At 44.7% G+C, this 17,511-nt stretch overlaps 1 protein-coding gene across 16 annotated transcripts in view; it reads left to right on the forward strand.

Moving 5' to 3' along the window:
* heph (polypyrimidine tract-binding protein 1 heph) overlaps positions 1-17,511 on the forward strand; it is a 603,602-nt gene that overhangs the window by 407,991 nt on the left and 178,100 nt on the right. The window contains exon 1 of one of the 16 annotated variants that reach the window (XM_070092724.1): positions 2,816-3,368. The exons of the other annotated variants lie outside the window; for them this stretch is intronic. Coding sequence (XP_069948825.1) covers positions 3,366-3,368 — 3 coding nt within the window. The 5' untranslated portion in view covers positions 2,816-3,365. Of the gene's footprint in view, positions 1-2,815; positions 3,369-17,511 lie in introns of those variants that run through there. 16 annotated transcript variants of the gene reach the window in all.

Here is a 17,511-nt window from a genome sequence, read left to right on the forward strand (position 1 = left end):
CCTGGAAAGTACTTGAGGGTCTTGCCCCAAATCGTCACGCTGCCAAAACATACTAGAGTGAGAGATATGGGAGGAAGTGCAAAATGAATCCTAGTCAAAAGCAGGCGTGGCGTGCAGTGGACACAGTAAGGGAGCACTGTATCAACGTCCGTGGTCCCAGACTATTCAACATCTTGCTAGAAGATATCAGAAACACAAGAATCTCCACTAGGTGCCAAATCAACCGGGCTGTGATGAGTATGTGGGTTAGCGGGCCACCAGCAGCAACAGCCTGGTTGATCAGACGAGCCTTGCCCCAGGCCAGGCTCTGGGAGTTAAAAATTATCGGAACTCATCGAAGGTAAAAGTAGGTATACGCCTGTGTGTGCGGTGCCCGCGCACGCACTCTCACGTATCATAAGTGCTCACCAATGATGCATCTGTGCGTCTTTTTTAGCGGGCCTCTTCTCAACAGGAAATGTCACGTGAAAATTCAGTTATGCTTCACTTCTGTCGTCCCTACCAAGATGTATTCACGAAACCATCATTCAGACCACTAAGTGGGATATTGTTATTGCTGATGAAAGGCAGAAATAAGGTATGCGCTGTATCTTAACTGCCACCTGTAAGCTCGTTTAACAGGAGATGAGCGTAGCTTGGCGATTGTGCTGGGGATATAATGGGGATGGTATTTGCCTGGGGTAGTTGGGTTAACGTAATGGTTAGGTGAGCTTATTTGGGGATGGGATCGCATCCTAAATGGTTTTTTAAAAGTGCTTCTCTTCAAGGAGTGTTTGTTTCCACTTACCGAAAGCTGTTTCTTTGACATTTTGTTGATTGTTCACATCCGTATAAAAGTATGTTAGTGAACGCTTTAAGGGGTTTACCCTTGCCTTTGGAATTTTGCGCTTGCTTCTGTATGCCTTTATGACTATGATGATTTATAAGAAAAATATTGTACCTATACTCATTTCTGCAGCCACACTGGTTATGTCGTCTTGCGTAGTATAAATGAATAGAACATTTAAGGAGAGAAGGGTATGCATGCCTCTGATTCCCGGTATAAAATAGCTTATGGATGGGATACTAATGAACATAAATTTTTTATACCTTGTAGTGTTTAAAAACTTCAGTAGTGACCATCCAAGATATTATCGGCTTATCTAATGGGTGTGAAATGGAAACCTTTTGCAGTCTGGCAAGATTACTGTTTTTTTTTTCTTTGTGGCGCGAACTTTCGTACGATGCTAGGTTAATCTTACAAACGTCTACTTACATTTAGTATATTCGGTATTTAAATACATAACTTTCTTATTGGTTCTTAATTCACTATTATTTCCTTTCAATCTTCGGAGGTTATGACACCCCCCCCGCCTCCCGAACCTTAACAAATAACATGTCTTGGCGTTAAATTTGTAGTCTACCCTCGTTCGTTTGCTTACCTTTAAAGAAAATGGAAGTAGTGACAGTTCAGTTTTCTTTTGCATATGGTACGGGGTCCTTAGTTGAATGTGTAATGGTATTAACTTTGATAATTAGTTTAAAAGACACGTGAATAAACGTTAGAACCTAGAAAATGTTTCGGTGCTGTGACCTTGATCAAGCGATCACGTCCCACGACATAAACGTTTTCTAATAAATGTTCTAGTGTTTGCATCATCCTAGCCAACAACTTCCCTGTTGATTAGAATTGTATTCCTTTCAGTTGCCCTGGACAGATGCTTAAAGTCGGTGCCGGATCAGCCAGGCTGTGGTTCGTACGTTGGACTACGTGTGACCAGCAATAACAGCCTGGTTGATCAGGCCCTGATCCACCGGGAGACCTGGTCGTGGACCGGGCCGCCCGGGCGTTGATCCCCGGAATACCCTCCAGGTAGACCATTGGAGGTTAGAATGGGTCCTACTTCTTAGTTATTCAAATAATAACCATACATCTAATTTCTTAACCTTTATATTGTACAAGTTAAGAGTTAACGTAAAACAATCGGAGAAGTTTCGTGAAGATGCAACCAACTAGCTGATTAATGTTGGTTTAGAAACTTCTCGCGGTCACAGGTCGGTTATAGAGTTGATTATTGAGGTGGTGGGTCGTTTTAAGTATGTAGTGTTGTACTGATGATGTGGCATTTGTGGTGGTGGTTTTGGGAAGGTTATACGTACTACAGGAGGCGAGGTGCGTAGAGGTGTTGAGGCGGCTCCGGGATGAGTGTGGTGGCTGCGAGCAGCTATGCGTGCAGTGCGCGTGCGGCAGGTGAGGGCACCACCTTCCCTCCCACCCCTCCACTCTACCAACTCACCTTCCCTCTCCCTCCCTTCACCACAACCGCCTCCCCCATCACTAAATTTTCATTTTGTTCCAAACGTTGAAGTTGTATCTGTAGATGATGTGTGGGGGTAGTCATTGGTTGCAGATCAGGACGAAAGAGACTTGATGGGAGGGAAGAGACATCAGCAGCTTCACTAATAATTGATGAGGTAGCTTCGAATGTTGTAGCCAGAGAAAATGTGGTAAATTTTGTAGGTGTTGTGGGAGGAGTGTAGTAGAGGCCAGGTAGTGAGGTGGGGGGGGAGGCTTGGGGACTCAGGTAAGCCGGGGTGTGCTGCACCAGCGCATGCGTCCCCCACCCCCACCTCACAAACCAACCACTGCTTTACGTTGGACATTTTTATCCTTATGAGGACGAGTGTGTCAACTTAGAGATCTAGATGTAAGTTACGGGAACGGAGGTGTGTGATGTACATAGTATAAGGATTGTGTAAGGTGGTTGTGTACGTTGGTTTGTTAGTGGAAGAGTGGCGGTTTGTGGCATGAGTTGAGCGGCCCCGCCTCCCTACGGTGTGCGGCGGGCGGGCGGTGGTGGGGACTCGGTGTTAGTCGTGAGCACGCCGCCGGCCGCGCTGTGCTCTCTCTCTGTGTCTCGCTACTCACACTACCTCACTCACTCACACTCCCGGACCTCACACTCCTCACATTACCGTCGCCTTCACCGCTGTTACTGCTGCTGCTGACAACACTGCTGCTGCTTTTTCATCATTCCACCAACATATCACAAACACAAACACACACATACACATACACAAGCACGGCGCGACCTGACTCCAACCAAACATATCTTCCAAGGCCTTAACTCGACAAGCCCCGCGACTGGTGCTGAACCCCGCCGAGTACCCTGTCATCATCTGGGTGTACCCGTCACACCCACGTAGCAACCAGCGCCTTCACTTCATCCTCACATCCACCAAATTCCTCGCGAGACGCATCTCCCCTCACCACCAAAATTTTCACGGCGGCTGAACAACCCACGCCCATCTTCTCCTACCTCCCGCCTCCTCCGCATACTTTCTACCATCAGCCCGCCAATCTGGAAGTCACACACTTCGACGTCATGGTAAGTCTCCGATGCTCACTGCCTATCCCTGGTCTCAACAAGAGCAGCTCGCCAGTGTGTTAATGCAACTTGTTGGTAGTGAAATTATCTTAAGTGAAATAAAAGAAACGATGCTTATGCGAATTCCATGAAATTGTGGCATACCTCCCTTTTAACCTGTATATTTATATTAGATTTGTTATCTTGTTTGTACGCACGTTTGATAACTCGCTGATATTTTTTTAAACCATGTCTGCTCCATATAAAATGAGACCTGTTGTTGAGACATTAGTGTGCATGATGTGTGTGTGTGTGTGTGTGTGTGTGTGTGTGTGTGTGTGCGTGTGCGTGTGCGTGTGCGCGCGCGCGCCCGTGCATGCGTGCGTCCAAGAATCTGGCACGTGTATGAACTATCTTACCTGGCTGACATCACCCACCTGTTATGCAACTTTGGCAGCTTGCCATATATGGAACCTCTAGTACTTGGAAAGTGTGCTTCTCACACGGGGATCTTTCCTTTGGTGTAGAACTACAGTTTTCTGTTTACAGTCTCACGAATAACCCTGACTCAATACAAAAAATACACTCAACCTCACGTCCCGCATGTTTCTTGTATCTAAAAATATTTTATATTTGAATTATACATTTCTTAAGGTCTGAAAGCAATCTAATGCAGTGTGTTTCTGCGTGGACTTGTGTACTCGAAACTCAGGAACACCTTTCACGACAATTCTGAAAGTTTTGAATTTCGCCAAGACCAGCATTGCAAAAGACTAGAACATTAGAACGACTACAAAACATAATGAGATTACAAGAATTGTAGTCAGTGGTTACCAGTGTTCGAGTGAATATAGCAAAATAAATTATCAAAAGAACTTGAGTGGAATAACAGAAAAAATAGGAAAATGTACCTTATATAAAGGTTTAAAAGCCAGTGATTTGTCATATGGAATAGCAACTCTTGTGTTCTAGTGTGGCCCTAAAACAGGATTTATATAATGCGGTGAAATTTCAAATGCAGTACTTGAAGATGTGAAACAATTGATTATAATGTGAAAAGTTTCTACACCAAGGAAATACATTTGTTGCTTGCCCTCTTTTGTTCTTGTTAATCTTAACCTCCACAGAATTCAAATGGTTCACTTAGTGGGTCATATTTATTTTATGTAGAATATAATTGAAAGTAAGGGCTATATTAAGGTTTGATAATCTTGACACAATGTACGGAAGACCAACTAAGTTTCATAGTTGAAGGTAAAGGATTTATCTCCACATATACAAAGGTTATTCATAGGGGTAGCTTTAAACCCGAAGAAATTGTGCAAAAAATCCGAAAAATAATTACCTTTCCCTGGTACAGTGATAAGTGTTTTTATACTAGTTGACTGTAAAATTGTTTGGTGTGATGTGTTTACATAAACTTGTTGATCAGTGTTAACAGTTTGATCAACTCAATTTTAAAAATATATAGATGACCCTGCCACTGAATAATTTCCAGCGGTTCCACCTTGAAAACTTCCTTACCAGAAAAGCTGGACTAGCAAGTGTCTCTTGCCCTCTTCACCTTTTTTTGTTTATATGTTGCTGGTATTTTGACTTTAATGTAATTTCTAATATTATTGTAAGTTGTGAATTCAGTGCTCCTGCATTTTGTGTTTTACTCTCGAACACTCACTTATATGCTTACACAGACCAAAAATCATCTGAAATTCGACACCTCGCAAATATTCAGTGAAACAAACACACACACACACACACACACACACACACACACACACACACACACACACACACACACACACACACACACACACACACACACACACACACACACGCACCACACACGCACCACACACGCACCACACACGCACCACACACGCACCACACACGCACCACACACGCACCACACACGCACCACACACGCACCACACACGCACCACACACGCACCACACACGCACCACACACGCACCACACACGCACCACACACGCACCACACACGCACCACACACGCACCACACACGCACCACACACGCACCACACACGCACCACACACGCACCACACACGCACCACACACAAACAACACACAAACAACACACAAACAACACACAAACACACAACACACCAACACACAACACACCAACACACAACACACAAACACACAACACACACAACACACAACACACCAACACACAACACACAACACACACAACACACACACACACACACACACACACACACACACACACACACACACACACACACACACACACACACACACACACACACACACACACGCACCACACACACGCACCACACACACACACACACACACACACACATCACACACACACACACACACACCACACACACACACACACACACACACACGCACCACACACACACCACACACACACACAACACACACACACAACACACACACACAACACACACACACACACAACATACACACACAACACACACACACAACACACACACACACACAACATACACACACAACACACACACACAACACACACACACACAACACACACACAACACACACACACACAACACACACACACACACACGCACCACACACACACACCTACCTACCTACCTACCTACCTACCTACCTACCTACCTACCTACCTATTAAACATGCGCAGCGTTAGGAATTTTCAGTAGGATATCAATCCAATGGATTGATCAAAGATAATCGATTGATAAAGCTTGTGGTGAGTGAAACGTTAGATGTTTTGTATTATATTCCCTTCGGTGTACGCATGTAAACATTAGCACACACAATTCGTGCTTCTATTTTTTATTGCTTACTGTTTTTATTTGTGATGTTATGTGTTATGCTTTTATCCGTCAAAGTCCTCTTCGAATCTCTCAAAACTACCTTCATTCCGCATAAGTACACATCACCAGGAACGCACATGCGCGCACACAGCACAATTCAGGCAATGCATAACTGATTGAAAGCGCACCTTGTGGAAAGGACAACGAGTGCCTCAGAAGAGAAGCCAGAATGGGAGAGTAATAAGTGGAGTTCCGCAAGGATCAGCATTGGGACCATTATATTATTCACATGTATTATGCAGTGTATAATATAAGTGAATAAAATAATAGCCATATATATCTCTGTTTATAGGTATAAAAATAATGTGGCTATTGGAGTTCAGCTCCACAGGTAAGAAAATTGGGCAAGGGGTAAGAAGGCTGGAAACTGGGTATAGACCAGGGGACACAGACTGTAGACTTTATTCGAGAGAAAGACTTGAAGGAGCATGACGTCAGTCACATCGCCAGAAGTCAAAAACCAACCGAATATCCTCTGCAACGAATGCTCGTTTGGCAGTTCTAAGACAAATAGATAACTAGAACTTTCAAGACAAGAGTGCTGAGCCACTGATGATACACCATTTCTCTCCAAGCTAGAATCCTGCTGTATACCAACAGCCTCCTTCCAGGAAGGCGAAATTGCCGAACTGAAGAACGCACAGAGAACATTTACTGCCCATATATATTTAATCAAGCATCTGAAGTACCTTCAGCTGTATTAATTGTAATGTAGGCAAGAGCTATACATCGAAATTTACACCTGGAAAACCTTGGAGGTTTCGGTCCCAGACCTTAACACTAAAATTACCCTGTACAACAACAAGAAACTAGGCAAACGGCAAAAATACCACCAGCAAAAAACAAAATGGGCTGGATGAGTACACTAAACGAGAACTCATTGAGTATAATTGTGAAAATGTTATACACTCCCGACAAGTAGATAAGTAAGATGCATGTGCAGCAGTCGGGTAACTTTTTTGCTGAAATGTTTTGCCAGCATAGTAGCCTTCTTAAAGTCGAACAGAGGTGACTTAAATATGGCTGGTAGTGTGTCTATATTTAGTTATCTCTATGCAACTGAAAAAGGTCTACTGTGTCGGTGAAATATTTCAACAATGAAGATATCCAACTTTTGCACATGTTTTACCAACTCCAGTGTCAGGTCGTTGACTCTTTAACGTCCTCTCTCCGTGCGTTAGGGGAATTACCAACAAACCTCTGACTCTCTTAAAGAGGTAACTAGACAAGTTCCTTAAATTGGTTCCCGACCAGTAAAGCTGTGGTACTTATGTTGGACTGCGTGCAGCTAGTAGTAACAGCCTGGTTGATCAGGCCTTGATCTGTCGGAAGGCCTGATTTCGCTGCCCTGCATATGACTTAGCTTAAGTATGCAGCATCACCATGGAACTCAACTGATAAAGCATATTGAGAAAATAGAAACTGCAGCATCGAGACTAGTCTCGGAAGTGAGGGAAATGAGCTCTAAGAGTATTAAGGCTTTGAAACTGATGAAATTGAAGGACAGAAAAACATGGAAGACATTCTAACACACAAAGCCGGGAAACTTCAGGGACCATTTATTTACTTCCCACATAGTCAATAAAGCGGCGGGTCGCCAACAGCGACAGCCTGGTTGTCCAAGCAATCGGCAAAGGCGCCGGCCCGCTAGAATACGAAAACTCAACCAGGTAATATATAAGAAAAAAAAAACTCTAAACTTAAACTAATGGGAATGTCTCAATCTGTATAAAACATGTTCCGTTGAGAAAGCTTACAGATACTAGTAATTGAAACTGAACATGGAAATATATACGAAAGAAAGGTGGTTACTAAATATCTTAAAAAAACGAGCATGCACAGAAAAAGTGTACCATTTCACTATTTTTCCCGAGAAAAATGTTTGAATTTCCCGAAGTCTACCTGGAGTGTGTCCCGAGGGTCAGTGCCCTCGCGGCTGGGTCCGTGCCCAGGCCTCCCAATGGATCAGGGGTTAAACAACCAGGCTCTTACTGATGGTTGTGTGCATAGTCCAGTGGACAAACCACAGCCTGACTGGTCAGGAACTGACGAGGAACCTATCCAGTTCCGTCTGTAAGACAGGGGTCTGTTGGTAATCCCCCTTATGGTGGGAAGCTGTGGAATAGTCTTCGCCCCCCTTTACATTTGTATTACCTCTCATGGCATCCCTGCTCTTCATTGGGGGTATATTGCATCGTCTGCCTAGCCTTTTGCTTTCGCAGGAAATGATTTCTATTTGCAAATTTAGGACCAGTCAGCACCCCTAGGAATTTCCAAGTGTAAACTGTGTATTTTTCTCACCCCTCGTTCCATGGCGTACTGGTCAAGGGCCTTCGAACGTTCCCAGTAATTAAGGTACTTATACATGCAGTGAGAGTTCTCTCTACATTCTCTGGATGAACAATTTTACCTGCCTTGAAAGGGAGAGGGGAGGCTGTTAGTGTGCAGCAGCACTCCAACCTCGAGAGATCAAGGACAGGATAATCATCGACTTGACATCCTTTGTTTTGAAGGTTCTTATTATCTATCCTGTTATTTACCCCGCGGTTATGATGATGGCAGTGTTATGATCCTTAAGGTTAAGATTGTCTAACTTTATCGCTACTAAGTACAAAGATCACACCTGTTCACAGTAACAACAGATATACAGAGAAAATACTTGTACACATTAACAACAGATACAAAGATTACACTGTGATACACAGTAACAAGTTAAGATTCCCTGACTTTATCGCTACAAAGTCTTTCACTATTGTGGTGCCAATGTACGAAATATTGTGAAGAAATGAAAAAAATAAAATACTGGTTTTCATACGACTTGCGAATGTCTCGTTACAAAATGGAAAGACTTTTTTTGAGAGAGGTTATGGATATAGAACAGAAAGTAAAAGATTCATGCAAGACGGAGAAACAAAAACATTAAACATTTCTACAAATACAAAACGCAAGTCCAAAAGCGCATAAAATTGACCCAGTACTCAAGAATGTTGCTACCCCGATGACGAAAAAGAAACGAGTGTCATTTTGAAAGACCAGACTGAATCATGTTCAGCAGTAAATTCAACTAAAAAGTGTTAAAGTTTCAGATTTTTCGTTTGTCTGATAAAAGCACAAATCCCTTGGAATTCGAAGAGGAAATAAAAAATATGCCCCTACGTGCAACTAGGCCTGATTCATACAACACAACTATTTATAAAGAAGTGGAAAATTCCACCAGCACGGTCCTGGCGCCTCTACCGTTATCCTCATAGCGGACAGATAAAAATACTCTCCCAAGTTTCGTATCATATGTGGATGATGCCATGATAAACATGAAAATCACTTCGGTGGAAGACATTAAATTGCAAGAAGATATAAGCAAAGTTTTCCACTGTACATTGGAGAATAACATGATGTTCAATAGTGGATATGGACAGAATGAAGAGCACCATACAAAGCCCAAGGGGATCACTTAATAGAATGAAAGGAACATGTGACGAACCAGCTGACCTTTCTTTCAAAGAGCACAGTAAGGCAAATGTCTCGACAGCTAGGAAAATAACGTGGTAAATAAGAACTTCCAATACAAGGGAAAATAGTGCCAATATTGGCACTTCAAATTACTTGTGCTCTTGTTGTGTAGAGTATGTTGACGGCCCCGTTCAGGGCAGGCAGGGAAGGTAATAGAACCAGAACATATACAGAAAGCATTTATGGCTCGCATAAAACCAATAAAATTTTTAAAATAATTGCGAACAGAGAGAGATCAGATGTTGGAAACTGCCGGAATAAGTGTAGTGCCAAATCAATCAGGCTGTGAGGGGTGTCTTGGCCAGCGCGCCGCCAGGCTGCGAGGGGTGTTGACCACAGGCTGGGTTACAGGGGTAGAAAGACTCGAAACCGGTCACAGACTTGACAGGTTGTCAAGCATCCCCCCATCCCTCATACCACCCAACACCTGTCACCCACACCACGCATCACCTGTCCTTCACACACCACCCATCACCTGTCCCTCGCACACCACCCATTAAATGTCACCCACACACCACCCATTACCTGTCCCTCACAACCCCCATCGCCTGTCCCTCACACACCCCCGTCACCTGTCCCTCACACACCCCCGTCACCTGTCCCTCACACACCACCCGTCACCTGTCCCTCACACACCACCCGTCACCTGTCCCTCACACACCACCCGTCACCTGTCCCTCACACACCACCCGTCACCTGTCCCTCACACACCACCCGTCACCTGTCCCTCACACACCACCCATTACCTGTCCCTCACAACCCCCATCGCCTGTTCCTCACACACCCGTCACCTGTCCCTCACACACCACCCGTCACCTGTCCCTCACACACACCACCCATCACCTGTCCCTCACACACCACCCGTCACCTGTCCCTCATACACCACACATCACCTGTCTTTCACACATCACCCGTCACGTGTCCCTCTCACATCACCCGTCACGTGTCCCTCGCACATCACCCGTCACGTGTCCCTCACACATAACCCGTCACGTGTCCCTCACACATAACCCGTCACGTGTCCCTCACACATGACCCGTCACGTGTCCCTCACACATGACCCGTCACGTGTCCCTCACACACAACCCGTCACGTGTCCCTCACACATGACCCGTCACGTGTCCCTCACACATGACCCGTCACGTGTCCCTCACACAACCCGTCACGTGTCCCTCACACATCACCCGTCACATGTCCCTCACACCAGAACCTATCATTTGTCCCTCACACCACAACCCATCACCCATCCCTCACACCACAACCCATCACCCGTAGGTCACACCACAATCCATCACCTGTCCCTCACACCACAATCCATCACCTGTCCCTCACACCACAACCCATCACCTGTCCCTCACACCACAACCCATCACCTGTCCCTCACACCAGAACCCATCATCTGTCCCTCACACCACAACCCATCACCCGTCCCTCACACCACAACCCATCACCCGTCCCTCACACCACAACCCATCACCCGTCCCTCACACCACAACCCATCACCCGTCCCTCACACCACAACCCATCACCCGTCCCTCACACCACAACCCATCACCCGTCCCTCACACCACAACCCATCACCCGTAGCTCACACCACAGCCCATCACCCGTCCCTCACACCACAACCCATCACCTGTCCTTCACACCACAACCCATCACCCGTCCCTCACACCACAACCCATCACCCGTCCCTCACACCACAACCCATCACCCGTCCCTCACACCACAACCCATCACCTGTCCCTCACACCACCACTAGCACCTATCACTGTTAGTAGTGTCACTGATTACTTATGTGGTATACGTAGATAATCCCAGCTGTGTTGTAGGTAGGCTCCCTAGCTATCTGTGACGTCACGAGCCCCTCGCATGTGAGCTACTAGCTAGAGGCATCCTTCTCACTTCCACCCTAAGCATAGACTCGACAGGCAATCCTGGGCTTTTCCCCTCAAGACTCTCCGATTATACGCCTCCTTAGAACATCCTACGTGTGTTTTCTTTCGCCTATATTTCCTTGGAACCCCCCACGACATCACTGTCCCTCACACACCACCACCCATCACATGTCCCTCACACACCACCACCCATCACATGTCCCTCTCACACCACCCATTACCATTCTGTCTTACACCACCCATCACCCGTTCCTTACACCACCCATCACCGGTCCCTCCCACACCACCCATCACCGGTCCCTCACACACCACCCGTCGCTCACGCTCCACCCCACCATCCATATGCACCCCCTTTACTCTACCTACCAGCTTGCACCACACATTACATCCCTACACACCACCCATCACTCCCCTGCACATACCACCCATCACTCCCCCCACACACCACCCATTACTCCCCCCCCACACACCACCCATCACTCCCCATCACTCCCCTCCAAACACCACCCATCACTCCCCTCCACACACCACCCAACACTCCCCTCCACACACCGCCCATCACTCCCCTCCACACACCGCCCATCACTCCCCTCCACACCCCCCCCATCACGCCCCTCCACACACCGCCCATCACTCCCCTCCACACACCACCCATCACTCCCCTCCACACACCGCCCATCACTCCCCTCCACACACCACCCATCACTCCCCTCCACACACACACACACACACACACACACACACACACACACACACACACACATACACAGCATTCCGACATCTTAATAATGAATCGTTCAGGACCCTGTACACCGTGTACGTTAGGCCCATATTGGAGTATGCGGCACCAGTTTGGAACCCACACCTAGCCAAGCACGTAAAGAAACTAGAGAAAAGTGCAAAGGTTTCCAACAAGACTAGTCCCAGAGCTAAGAGGTATTTCCTACGAGGAGAGGTTAAGGGAAATCAACCTGATGACACTGGAGGACAGGAGAGATAGGGGGGACATGATAACGACATACAAAATACTGAGAGGAATTGACAAGGTGGACAAAGACAGGATGTTCCAGAGACTGGACACAGTAACAAGGGGACACAGTTGGAAGTTGAAGACACAGATGAATCACAGGGATGTTAGGAAGTATTTCTTCAGCCACAGAGTAGTCAGTAAGTGGAATAGTTTGGGAAGCGATGTAGTGGAGGCAGGATCCATACATAGTTTTAAGCAGAGGTATGATAAAGCTCACGGTTCAGGGAGAGTGACCTAGTAGCGATCAGTGAAGAGGCGGGGCCAGGAGCTCGGACTCGGCCCCCGCAACCTCAACTAGGTGAGTACACACACACACACCCTGAATTTCCCTTTCTCACACTCAACACCCACCTCGATATCCATCCTGTTAACTCTGTTGGGGGCTAAGCACTAGGTCTTAACAGTGTTAGCGGAAATATTGCGGATATGTGCTCGCATGGAAAATGATTGATCTGTATATTTCGACCTCCTTCGAGGATCCCAGAAGGGGGTCGAAATATACAGGATGGCCTCGTTTATACAGCTGGTTAGGTTCCGGCCTACAACTGTACATCAGAAATAGCTGTAAAGTGAAACAGCCTTTTTTTTCACTTTCAAATGCATGTGAAAGCCTAATTACACGTGTACACTATCATATATTAAGTGAGCAATAGAACTAGGCCTAAAAAAAAACATATATAGTACACATATTACTTACCTTAAAATATTTTCACCCTTAGCTTGTAGTGAGCGGTGAATATATTTATAGTAGGAAGTCTGAATAAATGAAGAATGGTTATAATTGAAAACCGCTGTATTAACGAATTTCTGTAAAGCTAAGCGCTGTAAAACGAGGCCTGTCTGTACAGCTGTCAGCCAGTCTCCTGTGTTTTTTGCCTCCATGTGGGTTATTATTGAGCATTAACAAATGTTCATTACACTTTATTCATTGAGGATATGTATTTCCAATTTATTTCTTCTCTTGCAAGGAAATTTGTGTTGATTTCTTAAATTATCTGGTATAATGTGATTCTTTATTCACAGCGTTTCGCTCACACAGTGGGCTTTTATCAAGTCAAAACAGATCTACCTGGGTGAAATGTACGTGAGTATAGGCTGGAGTCAGGTGGAGAATGCTGGGTAGGTTGGATGTGATAGGACCTGCACAGGACTGGCGGGTGCGTATGTAGTTATGTGGGATACCTATGAAGAAGTTTCTTGGTAAGGGGATTCAGCTATGTTATAGAAGCCGTTGTTTTGGTTGAAGTTGGATATGCAGATAAGTGATGATTCTGCAGTATTGAGTGTTTATGTTCTCTTTGCGACTGGATAAAGCCCACTGCGTGGGCGAAACGTTGTCTATAAAGGATCACATTAAACTGCTTATGGGTTTATTTTTCCATTGTGTCGATATTTTATTCTATTTATTTCCATACCTTGATGTGTCACTTAGAATTATACTGTCTGTTAAGTCAGTAAGTGGACATCGGTCTTTGATATACTTTTATATCTTTGATAAATTCCGAGAGCCTTTCTACTCCCGGAGCCCGGCCATGGGCCAGGCTCGTTTGGTGTTTACCTGGTCAACCATGCTGTTGCTCAAGTGAAGCGCAGTTTTGAAGAGTGACCATCAAGTTGACAACGTAGTTTGCATGTTGTTTGATCATCGTCTTTCTGTTAGCAAAACTGTAGCATTCGGCATATTTACATTGCAAATCACTTTAAATGTGCGTTTCTTTATCCATGTTATATTAAGTTATGGATCTACTCATGTTTCTGACTCTACTCTCTTGTGGCATTTAGATTCACTTCTCTCTAGACACGCCTGGTCTGGGGCCGGGCTTCGGGAATAGAAATAACTTATCAAAACTCATTAAAGGTAATATTTTAATTCCTGGCATAGATATACCAAAGTTGTATTCAGTTTCCTTCGAGGCATTTTCTTTGGCTAATTTGTCAACTTTTTTACATGAATGTAATTCATTATGTGATGGAATCAGAAGAATTGAACATTAATTTCTTTCTGAGTTTATAATATTTATTGGCATTTCCAATGAGCATGCAAGTCATTATGCGAGACAAGCTGCTTCATAGATGACATGGAATCAGTAATGATCAAAGGAGTCAAGCTCGTTGTCGTAAAATAGCAAACTATTTAGTTTGTAATGCTAGAAACCTAGTTTATTTTTATTCCTAACTAAAGATCAAGTGAAGCGGCAACAAGAACAGACACGGCATTACCAGTAAGCTGTTATTTAGATCCATTGATCCGTGTTTGCATGGTGTGACGTGTACAAATAAAGTGAGTGAGTTGATTTGAGTGGTGGAAAGTAAGGTATAATACGGAGAGCATAAGGGAGATTGTTGAAATTGTTTGTCCATTTAATATATATATATATAGAGAGAGAGAGAGGGAGGTACCACCTCTAGAACTATTATAGGGACCCTCATCCTCAGAGAAAAGAATAAACTTGCTTCAGGGAAAACTCAGTATTCTCCCTGAAGCTGTTTGAGAATTTTCTCCTACCTTTATTATATATATATATATATATATACATATATATATATATATATATATATATATATATATATATATATATATTATGGGGTCCACCTCTGGTGTAAATTGTGGGACCCATAGCCTCGGAGAAGTGGATAAAAAGGCTTCAAGGAAGAATATTTGGATTTCTTCCTGAAGCCATTTGAATATTCCACTTCCCCTACCACCCCATCTTTTAAACTATTTTTTTTACCAATAGGAATATTTTATTACATAATATGGCACAGAAGATTTAAGAGGTACATTGTTGATATAAAGGTGGCATATACGGTACATGTTGTTACGTGTGTATCACCGATTATAAGGCGAAAATCTCATCCAGCTCCTCAGAGCTGGGGCGTGTGCCCAAAATGCAGCATGCATTACCCCTTTGAACAGCCGCACTGAGCCGCTGGAACAGAAAACTAGCTGCCCTGGGATCCCTAGTTACCCTGATGAGTCTTTTTCCCAGCGCCTTAAGGAAATTAGATGCACTCTTTCCCCATGAGCCAAGGGTCTCTGAGCCTATGGGAACAAACATATAATGATTGGCAAGTTCTCCATATTTTCTAGACTTTTGGGACTCCCTAAAGCTGGCAGCTGCCCCTCCTTCCTCCCTGGTGTATTGGAGATAGGTATCAGCCAAGGTAGATGCACATTATATATATATATATATATATATATATATATATATATATATATATATATATATATATATATATATATATATATATATATATACATATATTTTATTTAAAGACAAAATACATTGACAGAACATTCACAAAACTACGATTCAAAGTAAAACAACATAGGTAACTCAGAGCTACATCTCGAATACTTCGTCCAGCTCCCCGGTGGTGGGCCGCGTGCCCAGAATGCTGCAGGCATTTCCTCTCTGGATCGCAACACTGAGTCTCTGGAAGAGGAAGCTGGTCGCCCTGTGGTCCTTTGTTTCTATGATGAGCTTTTCACCTAGCTCTATTAGGAACTTTAGAGCACACTTGCCCCATGCTCCAAGGGTCTCTGACCCTATTGGGATGAAGTTATAGCAAGGGGGAAGGTCTTCATATTTGCGGATCTTTTGAGTCTCCCTGTGGCTGGCAGCTCCACCCCCTTCCACTACGGAGTATGGCAAGTAGGTGTCTGCCAATGTGGGTATATAAATCTGGAGTGCAACTTCCCAGGAAAGGGTAGGCTCTTGAGCACCAAACTCTTCAGAGGAAGTTCTTCGATGCTGGCGAGGGGTGCTTGATCCAGGTTATTTGACCTGATCCTCCTTTCCTTGGAAGAATCTGATTATCCCCCATTTCACCAGAAGCTGTATGACCCTTACGGGTTTAGCGCTCCCCCTCTTGAATGTTACTTTTGATGAGTTTCGAGAGTCTCACTACTCTCGAAACCATGGCCCATGGCCGGGCTCGTCTGGTGCTAACCTAGTCAACTATAATTGTGATGCCTGTGCACTTGTTGAAAAGACAGCTAGAGCGTGACGGTGACTGTGTTAACGTTTTCGGGTTGCCCTACCCTGGTGGGAAACGGCCAGTGTCTTGTGTTCGGAAAGGTAATCATTTTGCAAGTGCTTTCGTGATCTCAAGAAACCGTGATGGAAATAAAACAGTAGGTGTCTTGTATACAGGAGGTAGGCACAGCGGTGCTGTGATGCATACGTTGTGGACTTTGTGCAGCTAGCGCTAACTACCTGATCTGATATAGGTCCGCAGGGCGTTGACCCCCCCCCCCCCCCCCCCCCCCCCCCCCCCCCCCAAAAAAAAAAAAAAAAAATCAGGTAAACGTATGTCAGACCTTAGAATACACAGTACCAGTATACAGACCCTGCTCAAACATGCGAAGGATGCAGCTGAAATAAAGGAACTTAGCCTGGCAACCTGAGGGATTACGTGTAAAAAACCTTCGAAATCGGTCGCTGAAAAAAAAAAACGAAATAATTTTAAGAAATAGAAGATACTTAAAGGAATTGATTGGGTAGGTAGATACTGTAAATTTTTAGGACGTGAGGAAGAAGAATGATATAATATCGGTTGACCTGTAGGCTTTGAGGAGTTTTTTTTTTTGTAGTAAATTATAAGCTTTATTCTCAACACTAGACCGGGAGCAAAGATTCCCCTTCAAATAAAAGGAGGCGAGTATACCAGGTCTGTACTTAAATTAGGATTATTTATATTTTAACGGAGTGTGATGTGTGGACACACCATAAAACTGCCTAGATTTTTACCAGCGAGTGATTTCGGTAGTTTTCTTACTACGGCCCTACCCATGGTCAAGCTTTCCAGTTGATTGCCTGGTCACCCAGGCTGTTACTGTTGGCGGCCTGCCGGCCCATATG

This window comes from Cherax quadricarinatus, chromosome 40 (assembly GCF_038502225.1).
Source record: "Cherax quadricarinatus isolate ZL_2023a chromosome 40, ASM3850222v1, whole genome shotgun sequence".
Classification (NCBI taxonomy): Eukaryota; Metazoa; Arthropoda; class Malacostraca; order Decapoda; family Parastacidae; genus Cherax; species Cherax quadricarinatus.